This window comes from Psittacula echo, assembly GCF_963264785.1.
Source record: "Psittacula echo genome assembly, chromosome: Z".
NCBI classification, from domain to species: domain Eukaryota; kingdom Metazoa; phylum Chordata; class Aves; order Psittaciformes; family Psittacidae; genus Psittacula; species Psittacula echo.
Window position 1 is genome coordinate 84,325,853 of NC_137742.1, and position 15,294 is coordinate 84,341,146.

The 15,294-nt window shown below is 44.2% G+C and overlaps 1 protein-coding gene across 10 annotated transcripts in view; it reads right to left on the reverse strand.

Annotated features, from left to right (window-relative positions):
* Window positions 1–14,524, reverse strand: part of CTCF (CCCTC-binding factor) — a 35,606-nt gene extending 21,082 nt beyond the window's left edge. For 2 of the 10 annotated variants that reach the window (XM_080638586.1, XM_080638580.1), the window contains exons 1-3: window positions 14,267–14,312; window positions 10,520–10,607; window positions 2,043–2,137 (exon numbers count right to left, since the gene is read on the reverse strand). In XM_080638586.1, coding sequence (XP_080494712.1) covers window positions 2,043–2,096 — 54 coding nt within the window. In that variant the 5' untranslated portion in view covers window positions 2,097–2,137; window positions 10,520–10,607; window positions 14,267–14,312. Of the gene's footprint in view, window positions 1–2,042; window positions 2,138–5,951; window positions 5,974–10,519; window positions 10,608–14,266 lie in introns of those variants that run through there. The other 8 variants (XM_080638583.1, XM_080638582.1, XM_080638584.1 and 5 more) reach the window with 8 other exon arrangements.
* Between the last annotated feature and the right edge of the window lie 770 nt (window positions 14,525–15,294).

The following is a 15,294-nucleotide window of genomic DNA, read 5'->3' on the forward strand; positions in this document are numbered from 1 at the left end:
CCCCTTTCCCCCGCCCCCCCCCAAAAAAATAAAAAAATAAAAAAATTCCTGCAGTTACCAATAACAAATCCTACCCATGTTGAATTCACTTGGGCTATATCTAACTTTACCTGACATGGTAATCCTTCATAAAGAAGGCAGCCTGGTAAAAGCTTTTCAGCTTTATTTCTGGAAGAACCAGTTTTTCCTTCAGATTTGGAGAATTAAAATTTTATTGAGAAGGTAGTAGGGAAAATTTTTTGTAAATGTTCTTGTTCTTAAAACTTGTTCATTTCTTCTTTAATTTCTCCTTCCATTCCTAGCTAACATTCTTTAAAATTTTAGTTTTTCCCTACTTCTTCCAATAACTGCTAGTGCAGTCTCACCAGATGAGCTATTTCTTTAGACATACACAGAATTCTCTAGTTAAAGTGGGGAAATGCGAATGAAACATTTTCATATCAATAATTTTTGGGGAAATGTTTCCCTTCTTAATCTATTAAGAAAGCTATTCTGTTTTGCTAACCTAACAATTTATTTCAGAAGGACAAACAGGCAATTTTATCAGGTGTAAAATACAGAAAGATTTACACTCTAAAAGTAGCAGTCACAGAAGAATTTATTTTCAACTGATGCATAAAAGTAATCAGTCCCTCCCTTTTAGAGTTCTTCATAATATAAAAGTGATGAAGGAGCTCACAGAAGACCACTGGAATACTTGCAAGTAATAAACTGAGAACAATGGAAAACTATTTCAGGTTAAAACAGTCTGTAAAATCCACTGCCACCAAAAGTAAAGTCTACTACTGATGGCAGACACCAGAAAAGGTTAATAGTTTACTCAACAAGTGTCTGCAGTCATTTTTCCCCTCACACATGAATTGAGGCTTTCATTTAGGCTACTAGCAAACTGCTAACAGCAAAACAAGATGTTTCTTCAAAATCAGTCTGACCAGAGCAGGACTCTTTGGCTTCTGATTCCACACACAAAAAGAGACCAATGCAACAAGTTTCATGGTATTCTAGACTTCATAATAAGCTACAAGTGTCTGGATTTTGTTTTCCTCTAAGGCTTCATCTAGATTAATGAGTATTCAAAAACTACCTTTTGAGGAACAGCTGCTCCTTTTATTTTCTTGTGCGTACTCATTAAGTAGTGACACTGCCTGGACAAGGGAATTCAGGCTTCAAATCAGACAAGCAGGATGTGCTCATCCCTGGGATGGTGACATGGGTCCTACCCCATGAACAAAAGCTGCCCATGCAGGAACTGCGAGTCACCTCACAAATTACACCCTGATGCATATAAGGAAAACTAAAGTCAGCGCTTAGTAAACTTAATGTCAGGCTGTCAAACGCAGAGGTGTAGTTTACTGTTGTTGCAGCACAGACAGGAAATTCCAAGAGAGTTTTGCCGAAAGGGAGGTGGACAGGACAAACTCCTAGAGCCTAAGTTATCCTTGCTTTGGAATCACAGATCGCAGGCAAGTTTATCCAAATAAATGTTGGAACAGACGCAAACAGAATCAAACCCAGGTGAACCCTATACAGTGGCCTTCATGCTGAAGTTCTTAGTTTAACACATTTTAAGCACACATATAATTCATTTGGACTCACATTATGATACACTGAGCCCTAAACGTGCCATTAAAATCAACCTTCAAAGCAGGTGAAGAAAAAATAGAAATAAAAATCCTACAAAGGCACCTTCGAGGAAAAAAGGCCTCATTTTCAAACACGCACACTCTTGTCAGAGAAGCCATCTCCACTTTAAAGCTGCCCACTCGCTCCTATCCATGTCACCCCAACTATCTCTCAAGTTAGCACAAGCATTTCTAAGATTGCAGCTAATTGGGCAGAAAACTAATCTAGGCCACAACTCACCCAGCCAAAAAGATACTTATTTCCATCCAGACCAGGTCTCTGGTGTGCCCAGCATTTAGGTCAGGCACTACAGAAGCAGGCCCAGAGAGTTTCTCCCAGCACAGTATAAGCTTTAAGCGATCAGGAAAGTACTGCCTCACACACGGAATGCATACCACACTTTAAACCCCTTAATTTACATTTAGGTTCTTGACGCTTCTGCACTTCTGCCTGGACTGATTTGTTCTCTTCATGTTGGCTATTCTTCATGTAGCTCTTGATGTCAGAAGACACTCTGGAACAGAACACATGAGTTGTACTAGTGAAACTACACAAAAGAGAAAGGGAAGAGAAGGGGGTGAGGGGAAAACACTGTCTGAATGCATAATGCTTGTTTAACAGAAAACGTGTAGCCCCACAACTCTAAAAGCAGCACTGATAACTGCTTGAGGACCTCTTCACTTACCGAAAAAGCCTTAAACAAAACCAAAAGTATTTTAATTGGCTGTAATACTTTTCACAAGGAAGAACGAACTCATTTTACAAACACCTCTCTCTACCTCTTCTCAAACTCTTCAGCATTTTCAGTTCGTACAACCTAAACCTCTGTATGCCTCGTGTCAAGTGAAGAGTGCAACATGAAATTTTGGAGCTGGTTATACCTACTTCAGTTGGTTTTTTCTCTCTTATACTGTGGAATACCAAAACACAGCACAAAAGCAGCTTTTATTGTTAAAGGGGTGTAGATTAGAGCAAGTATAACTCTTTCAGTACTGTTAATGAAACAAGTAGCACTACTGATAAAATAACAAAATCAGCTGTAACATGATTTTAACCTTGTTTTCCTGAGGAGGAACAGCCTATGCAACAGCCCATGGCAGGGTTGCAAAGCTACCTTTATTATCCTTATCAACTAAGGATATTAACGATATCAATTAAGGATTAATTTATCCTTGAAATACATGTACAGAACTAAAACATTTACAAGCTAGTACATTACTTCTCATCTGTAATATTTTTCAGTCCTCAGTGTCCATACATGCTACAAACCCAGAAGCAGTAAGCAGCTCCACAGGAGTATCTCTCAAGCGAAGCACAGTCCTGCTGCATCCAGTGATGTCACCAAGCAGTGTTGAATTTCACCCTAGTTCTACACCCTTTGAATTTAAGTACTTTTCCCCCTGGTTTTTCCATCATTTATTTAGTACAAGACACTGAAGTCTGGGTTCTGGCCGCATTTTCTTCCCCACAGAAGTCTACTTTTAATTGTTTATCAGCTTCAAAGTACAGCACTGATGTGAAGTTTGTAGAGCTGGGGATGCTCAGTGCTAGTGAGCTTTTAAAAAGCATTTGGAATGGATCTTTTTTTAATTCACACTAACTCTACAAAAATATCACATCTGCTCTATGCATTCACTGACCAGAACACGAGATGCTCAGAGAACACGTGGGGCGTGTGCCACTGATAATGGCATATTAAGACTGCTGACCCAAGCTGCATCCTTGACAGGTTCTGTGCTGGTGAAAGCATGCGCACAGTGGTGGTAGGCATGTAAACCAGTTACTGCCAGTAGCTAAGATTTTATTCCTGACCTGTAACCCTGGAGGAGACTACCATTTCTTAAAACTTAACAACTTGTAAATTAACACAGAAGAGTCTTACGAGTGAAAGACTTCTCCAGTCAGAAGACACTTAATGCGAAGCAAACACCTCCCATGTGGAACTATCATCTCATAGGTCTCGCCACTGGCCAGAACATGCCAGGACTGCTCAACACATGCTTCATTGAATGGATGCAATCTTTTACCTACTGCTAGTCTTCTATACTAACTTTGTTATTCCTGAAATTCTGGATCAATAAACAGTTTTCTTCCAGTTTTCAAACCCAATCTTCTCCATGGCAAATGACTTAGCAGTGGAAAGATCCGTTTTGAAGAAAAAATGCACCCAAGCTCTTAGTAGGGGAAAAGAGAAAGCGATAGTAACAGTAGTCTGTTTCCACACTGTAGACAAAACAAATTCAGAAAGGTTTAGTGGGGTATCTGCAGATTACAGCTGATGGGAGTCAATGCAAGGCACAACCATCACCCTTCTCCCTTTACAAGGTATTGACTCGGCTTAAGGAAATTTGTTTAGTTTTTTTTTTTTTTTTTTAATTTTAAAATCTGGAGTTTTTTTAAAAGAGATGATGTGAAGTAGAGCAGCCCTGACACCACTCAATGACTATCAGCCTATTGACATACAACCCAAGGAGCAAAGCTTCTCAGCACTGCAGACATACATACTTCAGAAACACAAGACATTTCTGCTTGACTCTATGGCAATGTCCCAGAGGGAAGGAAAAACATTCCTCCTCTCCTTTACTGGAAAGATGGTCTACTTCTGTTACAGTATCCAGCCTAAATTCTGGCATAAAATACCTTGCACGAATTTATATTCAATCAGATCCTTGACACACGGGCAAGGTTTGATAAGCTTGAAGGAAAACAGGGATAAGCTGGAAATGCAAGCACTCCACATGCCCATTTCTGAGGTTAGTACACTTGGGAAAAAGCTCATTAGAGGGCTGCCAAAATGATGAGGTGTCTGAAGATCAAGACCTACAAAAGCAAACTGACAGCTGTGATGAGGCTAAGGGACATTCTTGCTCCTACCTTCAACTACCTAACAGAAGAGCAATGGGAACCTGATCCACACTCTGGCAGGTACAGTGTGAAAAGACAAGATGCAACAGACAAGCTGCAAAAATGAGTGGTCAAACACTGGAGAAGGTTGCTCAGAGATACTGTGGAAATTAATCTTTAAGTTACTGAAAACAGTCACTAAATAGAACCCCAAACAACCTCATCTAACTTCAAAGCCAGTCCTGCACTGAGCCACAGATTAAACCAGGGTATCACAGGAAGTCACTTCCAATCCAAATTATTTTACTGGGTAAAATATTCTCTGGCACCCTATGAAAATGAAGGACATACTTTCACTTCAAACAAAAGTGAGGATTTTTTTTCATCTATGAAGTTATAACTATGAAGCTCTTAGGAAACAAAGATTTGCTGGTCTCGGCATTCTCCTCCACGCGAATTCTATGGGACCTGGAACCCTTCTGCAGGATCTCAAACACTGACCAGTTCTTTAGCTGACGTGCAGAAACAGTGTCATACTCAGCAACCTACGAGTGAGCAGCACTTTCAGAGTAGCAACTATACAAAGCCACCTGGTTTTTAAGAGAACAGCATGAGAAGAGCACAGGCTCAGCGCATCACTGTTCAGGAGACACAAACCCACAAGTGACATGAAGTCAAAGAAGGGCTGTACAAAGACCTACCTCAAACAAGGCTCCTATATGAACTTCAGATAGAAAAGGTGGAAGCAATAGTGACAAGTGACCTCACTATTTTTTAACTGGCAGGAGAAAACCCAGGACCACAATGAGCAATTCTAAACTAATGAAAAAGACAGACCAGCCTTTGAAGAAATAAGGACTATAGTGTACTCTTTTCTCCAGAATTTTAAAAAAAGATTTTACGTTGAGTGCCATAAGGTGGCTGAAAAGGTTCCCTGACAGCCAGGACAGGACAGCCTGCTTGAAGAGGCAGCTTTGGGACAAGAACAAATGCTAACACATAGTATCAAAAACAAATGCTCTGGATCTAGTACTTCTAATCAGGGACAGCCAGACTGATAACAGAGCAGGACAAGCATTCACTGCTATCTCCCTTCTTTGAATCTGGTGGAGCCGGAGAGAGCATCCCTAAGGAATTGTTTGCACAAGCCACTCAAAGCAAACATCTCCAAAAACATTACAGACATCACATGAGGCAAGTCAGACATCTGAATATTTGATAATCTGGTCTATCAGTCATGGAAGCTGCCAAATTCTTCTTCATGTAGGTCAAAACATTGGTAGAACAGGGAGAGGATGCAGATGCTTCAACAGGACAAAACCATCTCCACACACACTAGAGAAGCAAAGCATAAGCTACTCTAGGCTCATATAATGCTCTAGTAGCTCAGAGTAGGTAGAAGTCAACAGTAGTCATTCCTGAGCAGGAAGGAGAGGAATGCATTAATGTGGAAGGTAGGCAAGGATCAAGTAATCAATGAGTACCTTTTGAGTATTCAGTATTGCCACAGGAAGCAATAAATTTCTTTTCAAAGATCAGAAGTGGCAGCAAGTTATATACTCAGCAGGAATGCTGGATAACACTAACTTCTTCCATCCTCCAGAAAGAAAAGAAGAAAGGTTTTAATAATCTGATGATCTTTGACTGAAACTACTTGTCTTCAAAAAATCTGAGTTTTTCCAACCTGTAATGTGGAAACACCTAAGTGCCTCTAAAGGGTTCTCTCACTGTACATACTGGAAAAGCAAATTAGTTTATACTGCACCTCCACTGCAAACAGTTTAGCACAGGAGAAAGCTACAATTTTAAAATGTAGTATTGTTACACCTATGTCAAGTATATGCAACCAAAAACAGGGGGGCATTTTTAATTCAGTAGCATTTTCTGCTTTCATATTAAATCTCTGGATGTTTAAGGTGGTTTCAAGAAAACAGCTTTGCAAATCGCATACAAGGAGATAGAGGAACAACACAAAAAGCTGAAATAATTGTCCAAAAATCACTAGTGTTAATTTATTTTTTTCTACAGCAGTGAAAAGCTTGTCTAGGAGCCAGCCCAGAGCAAGGACATCTCTTTCATCATTAAACAATGAGAGAATTTAATTCCCTCACAACAATTCTAACCAAAGTTTAGTGCTCTGATTCAGGAGAGTAAAACGTATTTACAAATACTCGAATGCTGCCATCGGTACTTGTGATCTCAACTACCTTTTCAGAAAGCCTCTACTTACCCCAAAACGTTCAGCCCACAAAGGCTTAAATCAGACTCAGAGCTGCAGTTCTTCCACATCCACTTGCATCTAGTTGCCCCCCAAAAGCAAATCTAAGTGATTACCTCATTACCTGGTGATCTACTTGCCAGTATACAATTGGAAGGAGATAAGGTAACAACAGTTCCTTTCATATTCAGGGAAGCCATGACTTTTACTTCCCTAAATGGTTTGGTGTTATTCCCAACACATCAAAAGTAAATTCACTTGTATAGCTTTTATCAATAGGCTGGGAAGTAAAATTGTCCATTTTCCAACACACACATAAAAAAGAAGCCCTACAAGGACAGACCAGCGTTCATTTAGTCCAGCAATCTGCCTCCAAAAGCTCAAGCAGGAAACACTGTGTAGAGATAGAAATCAGTCCTGTCGGCAGTCAACCACCCTTATTCCAACGTCCAGCCATGGGATTAGGGACTTCAAGCTCTGGTCCTGATGATCCATTTCTGAACCTACAGTCTCTTACCAAAACAGGTGTTCCATCAACTGTGGTGTATTTTCTCCCATTTCTTCCCCCTGCAAGCTACAGGCTCACCACAAAACTCACCACATCTACCTAAAAAGCTGTCATTATGCGAGTGCTAGGAACCACACCACTGAGCAGCAGACTGGACACAGCCTGAGCTGCTGCAAATCACAAGTGGCAGCAGCAGAGCTACCCTACCTGCCTCCTTACCAACAGCTTGGAAAAACCAGAGTTGCCAAACTCAAGCATCAGGTGCTTCTGCTGAAACTCCCATCCAGAGAGGCATGTGAATTATATGCAGCTCAGCTTTGTAGCTGAGACAGTTCTCCAGCTTACATTTTCCCCTTCCCACAAGTTTAACATGTGGTACATGAAAAGTACTTGTAGCTTTCAGCAATCTCCAGCTAGAGATGATCAGCCCATCAGGCTACTCACTAGAACATTCTGGAGAGCTCTGCAGTGTCAAACACTTGTGTCAAGTCCCCATATAATGCATTGTCAGAGCTCAAAGGGAAGTACTGTTTACTCCTTCTCCACAGCTTTTCTCTCCCTAGCTTCATTCCTGATTAAGTCAGTATCTTACTTGGCATTCACTTTAAAATGAGAATCACTGCATGTAAAATAATTTCACACATACATAAGAATGCAATATAACATATAATTCAGTAAATTTTATCTAACAAAAAAATAAATGGATTTATGGAGGTGTATTTTCTGAAGCTGAGTCAATGAAAATCACCTTGCTTCACCCCCAACTGAGCATTTTCCATGCTGTGAACTGGGAAGGAAGAATTCCTTTAGTGATACAAGCTTGGGACTGGCTGGCTGGAGAGCAGCACAGCTGACCAGGTCTCAGTGCTGCTCGGTAGACAGCAAGCTGAACGCAAGCCAACAGCATGCCCTTGCAGAGAAGAAATAACATTTATCGTACCAACACCTCATCAATACTACGTCCACAGATAAGGATTTTTTACAGTCACATGTTTGGACTAAATAGATGGGACACTATTTTGACAGATCTCCAATACAGCTATCAATACCTGCTTGCTTTCTCCAGAAGATTTTATGGCCTGATCATGTTCTAGATTTCTAAGGATAAGTCCTAAGCCTATCTCTGTTAAAAAAAGAGGGAAGCTGGTGAAAGAGGAGCTGCTCCCCATCCTTCTTCTGTAGCACGATCATCTCTCATTTGATCACCAAGTCTGACCTCTTAGGAATTACAGTTCTCTAAACATAAATGAAACCAAAAAGAAGTTCAGTACCTTGCAGCTGCCTGAAGCAACTTTCAGACTCTTTTTCCCCCACCATCTTGATTTAAAGTTGTTAAGAAATTCAGAAATACACAGCTGCTCTTCATACCATAACCAAGTGGTTAATCACCTTCACTGTGAAAAAGACTTTTAATCTTAACTTATCTTTGAAGCTACAAATTCCTGTTGTGCTTGTCAACAAGATTAAAAAAAGCTCACTAATATCCAGTATTGTCTTGCCAGGGAGATACCTGCAGACTCTGATGAAGTCACCTCTCAGTTTTCTCAAGAAGCTGCACAGCAAATTCTTACTACTTCACCGCATGTCACTATTACTTAGGCTCCATCAAACTGGAGATCAATCCCCCCTGCAGACAGTAATCTGGGGGCTCTTAAATGTTTATGCCTGAACGTACACAGTGTGCTGGTAATGACTTCAATTCACCCCACAAAGGCAAGAATCTCTGCTCATTCCATTAATGAATTTGAAAACTACATTAGGTCTAAGGTCACAGAATCACCTTGGAAACTAATGTTCAAGCTGTTTATCCACTGTGACTCCAAAATGCAGTTCAGCCACTGCTTTTCAGGACATCATGTGCCTTGATTTAAACTCAGCTGAACTGACCCGCTCTCAGGTGTACAGCTATTCAACAGCAGCCTTAGCACACACATCCCAATGTATGTCCTTCACGTAAGGATAGCAATGGCTACACTATTGTGCTGATTACCTCTCCATGAACCACAGTTTCATCATGCAGAAGTTTTAAATCAACGGACATTTCGCACCAACAAAATCAGAAATGAAAACAAATTGTGACAAGCCATTACCAGTTTTTACTAGACATACCCGGAAACTATTCAGACCTGTAGACCCCTGGACTATTCCTGAACAGCATTCACTGATACTCAGTAGCAATTTTCTGTATTCCCTATGGTCCTCAGCATCAAGAGAAACACCTTTAACAAAGTCAAATAATAAATTTAACGAGCTTTTTTCCTGAAAGCCTTATTTACTAGGATTAATTACATACTCTTCTCTCCTTAACTCAATCCTGTACTAAGAACAAATGGGAGAGCTGGTAAAAATGTAAACTATAGATGTATTAACACCATGTAGCACTAGCTATACATTACTAGCTGCCATGTTTATTCACTCCATTTCCTTTTAAGACTGATACACCAGCACTTCTCTGACCTCCGGGAATTTCCCTAGTGTTCCAAAATGCATCAACTGTACATTATTCCTTCCAATATTACAGGTAGGGATATTCCACTGCTAAAAGTGGGAAAAAAAAAATGCACTGGCCATGGCAAACATCTCTCTCACCTCCCAATGTACTCTGGTGGCAGGGTTTTGGGTGTTTTTTATGTTTGGTTTTGGGGTTGTTTAAAAACAAAACAAAGTAAAACAACAAAATACACCACCACACAGTTATGTCAGAATCTTGCAGAACAGCAACCTAACTCTAAATACTTGACAGAGACAGCAAGGATTACTTTGTTACCTCAGTAAAGGCAAGTAGTATTCCTTATAGAATTGAACCAAGCTACTTTCTCCTCTAGCTTACAGACCACTACTTTACCTTCTGATGTATGTGTTTGCACATACAAGCTTCTAATCATGAAGCATATTAATACAGACAAAGGTATCTTTCACACTCCAAACAACTGGTGATCTGGCTTATGTTTTGTTAGAATTTGACAAGTTCAATGATGTCAACAAAAGTTTTAGATTCTGGGGAAAAATAGAACAGAGGTAAAATACAATTTTCAGTAGAAGCTGAACTTAGTTCAGGGTCTCTTGACATGAGTGAAGCTTTTCAGGGAAAACCTCATGAGGCTTTAGACATTCCACCAGTTTGTTGCTACGGCAAAAAAATGACGCCGATAGCTGACAGACCAAACAATTATGCACATTACCTGAACTACAGAGTGTACAGAAAACAGCGTGAGTCAGAGCTTGCTGCACTGCTACCAGTACAGTAGCCCTCCCCTGTGTTATCTGGTCAGCACACCCTAACTGATCACTGTACTTCTAGTGCTTTTAAATGCTTTTAAACATACCTCACCTCTTAGGATCACCTCCACACCGCACACTGAAATCCTCAGGGAGTTGACAGCAAAAAGCGGGAAGGCTTGAACTGAAGGGCCTCTAAAAACAAAGCTTTATGTAAGAAATGCAACTCTAAACATGTAGGACTCACAACTTTATCCATAGGGATAGTTAAAGAATAATTCTTCAGGAATCCATTCTATCACAGATCTCCCCTAAGTAACACGTTAACTGTGCTATTCCTGAGAGCTGTCTCTGTGCTCCTTCTGTATTTTACCTGTTAAGAACCATACTGGAAAGACATTAAGACTTGATATCTTCCAAGTTTTTATAATCTAAATAAGAGAAACTTCACTTTAGGTTTAATTTAGATACCAAAACAAAGTTGTTCAGCATATAGTTACCTGAATGTTAATACAATCTGAAACATAAAACTCACTATTCACCTCATGTTTATTCTACCCTTCTTTTCAAGGTTATTTTTGTTAATCAGTAAATACTGAGATCACTCAGCTGAGCAGCTACTGTTTAGTTCTCATATTAAATATGTCTAGAATAAGCATATCTCATTTAATTTCTGAAGAATAATGGAGAGAAGAATTACTGGAGAGAAGTGGGACAAGCAGCAAAACAGTGTTTAAAGGAAATTCAAGTATCCTTCAGTACAAAAAAAGCAACATCTACAGTCAGGACTTCCAAGTTTCATCAAAAAACCTGAAAGAACAAAAGCCACGTTCTGAACCATTTTTATGAACCGTAAATGTAAACTTTGAACGAAAAAGGGACATTTCCTGTATCTGTATGCATCTTTAAGGGCAGGTAGCATTGTAGAACAGCAGAGCTTCATACTATATAGAAATTTCAAGGTTGAGTACAATGAAGATTGTACCCGGCATCTGAACTACGGCAAGATGGATGAACAAAGGTTTAAAGTTAGACAAACAAATCAGTAGCATTCAGTAAGTCAAAACAAAACAACCACCAAGGCAAAGCTTTGGTTTCTTGTGGCTCCAGCACGGAAGCTGAAGGCCAGCAGCTCTGTGTGAGCCTTCGCGGATGGTAGTGGTACAGCTAGGAGCAGCAGCTATTCCTCATTTCTGTTACATGTATTTCTAGAGCAGGTACAAGCACAGGAGGAAGCAGTATTTGCAGTCCTAACGCTGTTATTTCCTCAAGCATTCCCTCACTTGTAAAAAAGAAGAAAGAGAAGCAAGAGTTGCCAGGATAGAGTTTTTATGGAAATATATTTGATAAATATATTTGAAATAGATGAAGTACAAAAAACTGTTCAGACAGCAGGAAGAGCTAGCCAGGGGTCAGAGCTCAACACAGCTTGCTGTCACAAGCAATGAAGAATTTGCCAAAGTACGAGGCATAAGGGCAAGGAATAGCCTGGCTCTTTTCAGAGGGCAGGTAAACCTAGTAACACTGAGTATCTGACTTCCAAAAACTTTCATCAGAAAAGCAGAAGATCTTGGACACAAAGTAATAAGGGGCAGAGGAAAAAAATGCAGATGAAGGAAGATGCAGAAATTCCTCAGGAAGTTAGTAATCACATACAATTAGATTTTCCAGGTAAATTCTGCCTAAACATGGGTCAGCTTCTGGCATTTTCAAGACAAGAGCAATGGCACCGCATCAGGCAGACATCAACCTGCAGGCACAAGAGCTGGGAATAACACAGATTAGCCATGGTTCATATTGAAGACACAGCCTGCTACTAAGGAAAGCAGTTCTTGAAATAGCTCTTTCCCTCAGTAGCGCTCCAGGCATGAGCTGCCAGCAAGCTAGAGTGACACTTCTACAAGCTCTGCCCAAATTGGATGAGCCTCACTGTATTATTTCAGCTGCAGGGCCACTTGAGGCTGTAGGAACTCAAAGTTTCAAGAGTGTTAATAAAGCCATTCTGTGCATGCTAATAACCTTTCCATGTATACTGTAAATAGGGAGGACATTAAAATAGAGCTAACCCTGTACATCCAGAAGAAAAGCAAAGTGGAAGTAAAAGACTATATCAACCTAAAACGCCCCAACATTGCTTTGCTCTTATGCTAAAATAGCTCCTTCCTCCAGTTCTAATGATGTCTCCTGTTCTGAAACAAAATGTTAGGTAAGGCTTAAGCAAGAACAGCAGCTTGACTACAATATGGAGTTATTTCTTACATCAAATGGATTCCTACAGATTCAACAGGCTCTGCAGAAGCAGACTAAACTGGAACACGAGAAAAGATTTACATACTTCCTACACTGAAACAAAAAACACATGCATTGTAAGTGGTAAACAGTATTTCAGATGCTTCTAATAAACCCCTCTGGAGTGTATTACCAGAATTCAGTAACTGGCAGGAGGTGAGGAGCAGCCTTTCATTTATTTAAGGGGGGGAAGACCAGATAAAAAACAAAAACAGGAAGTCACAAACACAAAAGCAAGCTTGTTCTCCTAAACAGTTAAGTCCTAAGGATTACACTGAACATAAAAGGATCCACAAAACATGACAAACCCACTATACCAGAGTCGTTTCGTAAAGCTAAGGCAAGGCCAAATCTGACACCATATAAATACATTTAATGAAGAAATCTTAAGTTGATGTAGAGAACAGAAAGCAAGCTGCCTGAACATAACATGTGCGATTTCCTCTTCTCCATCACAAAAAGAATCGGGTTTTGTGCTCCTTCTCACGCCACCCCTCCATGCAATAGAGGGAATAAACCCATGGCTCGTGTCGCGCTTTCAGGCTCCGGCCCTAAGCGGGAGTGCGGCTGCGGCCGCCTCAGCGCTGCCTTGGAGCCCCTGCGGCCTGGGCCATTTCGAAGCAAATGACACAGCTTGTCACCGGGTCGGCGGCAGCTGCAGAGTGCCCCTGCTCCCCAACACGCCGAGGCGGCCTGAAGCCACAGCGGGAGCCCGGCGGAACAGAGCGGAAAGGGGGGGGGGGGTGGAGGTGGCGGGACACCCGCTCCCCGGGCACGACGGCGGCGGGAAGCGGAGCTGGACGGTGGGGGGGGGTGGGGTGTTTGTCGGCCGGGCAGAGCGGCGAGAGCGGGCGCCCCCCAGCCGTGCCCGCGTCCCGGTGCTGCATGGCGCTGCTCAGCCTGCCTTGCAGAGGGAGCTCGAGTCCCGCTCTGCGCCTCGCAGCGCCTCTCACTCCGCAGCACACGCCAGCGCAGCGAGGCGGCGGCCGGCAGGAGCGGGACACGCAGCCGCCGCCGCCACCGCCCTGCGGTCAAGATCCGGCCAGACACCGAGAGAGGCAGCGGAGGGCGCCGGGCCGAGTCCCCACAGAGGTTCGCGCTAAGTCGGCGGGGAGAAGAAGGAGAAGGGGGGGAAGCTGCGGCGGGTGGGGAGCGGGCCCGGCCGGCTCGGCGGGGCGGGGAAGGCGGGGGAGGGGAGGAGGAAGGGACAGAAGGAGAAGGGAAAGGAAGGGGGGGCCGACGGCTCGCGTGGCGGGGAAGGGGCGGTCATCAGCGCCGGTGGCGCGGCGGAGGAGACAAAGGAAAGAAAATGGAGTCCAGGCCGGCGGCGGCCCAGGCGGGTGGGGACGGGCGGCGGGAAGGGAGGCCTGTGCGGCCCAGCGCCGCGCTGTGGGGAATGGCGGCGGTGGCAGGCAGGCGCCGGCCGCGCTGGGGACGATAGAGGGAGACAAAGCCCCCCTGCTTCCCCGGCGGCGGCCGCTGCGGGGCCCCAGCCTGAACCGGAGCCCCATCGTGACACCTAGAGGCCGGAGAAAGCGACTGCAAACCCCCCCGCCACCGCTTACCTGCGCCCGCACCCCGCACCGAGCTCGCTCCGGCCGCCAAGGCCCCGCCGCAACCGCCGCCGCCCGGCCCCACGCCTGCCCCCCGGGCCCCGCGGAGCCGCCGCGCCCCGCAGCGGCCGCCGCCCCGCGCCCAGCACCAGGCTCGCGGTTTAATCGCTCCCACAGTCGCTTCGGACACAAAATGGCGGCAGGCGGCGGCAGTGCGCGTGCGCCAGCGCGGCTGCCCGCGGACCCGCCGGCCCGGGGTGGGGAGGGGAGGGGACGGAGCGCGGGGAAGCGGCCGCGCGGTGCAGGATGGGAACGGGCGGGGCCCCGCGGGGCTCGCGCCAACTTCAAACACGTGCGTGCGTGCCTGCCCGTACGTGCGTCCGTGCGTCACGCGCTACGGGGGGCTGGGCGGGAAGGAAGCATGGGGGGAGCACTGTGGGGCTGCCTCGCTTGGCCGCCACAGGCACTGCTCTCTTCTCCCGAGCCACCACCCCCCCTCTTCACCTCAGCTACTGTTCCTCCCTTCACCTCAGCCAAAGAGATCGAAGTCCCCTCCAGCAAATTTGCAAACAAGTTGTCAGGGAGTGTTGATCTGCTGGAGGCTCTGCAAGAGGGCTCTGGACAGGCTGGATCAATGGGATGAGGTTCAACAAAGCAAAGTGCCGCATCCTGCACTTGGGTCACAACAACCCCATGCAACATGCCAGGCTGGAAAGCAGCTCATGGAAAAGGACCTGGGAGTGCTGACTGATGGAGCTGAACATGAGCAGGTTGTGCCCAGGCAGCCAAGAAGGCCAGTGGCATCCTGGCCTGTATCGGTACCAGTGTGGCAGCAGGGCCAGGGCAGTGATGATCCTCCTGTACGGGGCACTGGTGAGGCCACAGCTTGAGTCCTCTGCTCAGTTCTGGGCCCCTCACTACAAAAGAGACATAGAGGTGTTGGAGCAGGTCCAGAGAAGGGCAACGGAGCTGGTGAAGGGCCTGGAGCACAAGTGTGATGGGGAATGGCTGAGGGAACTGGGGAGGTTTAGTCTGGAGAA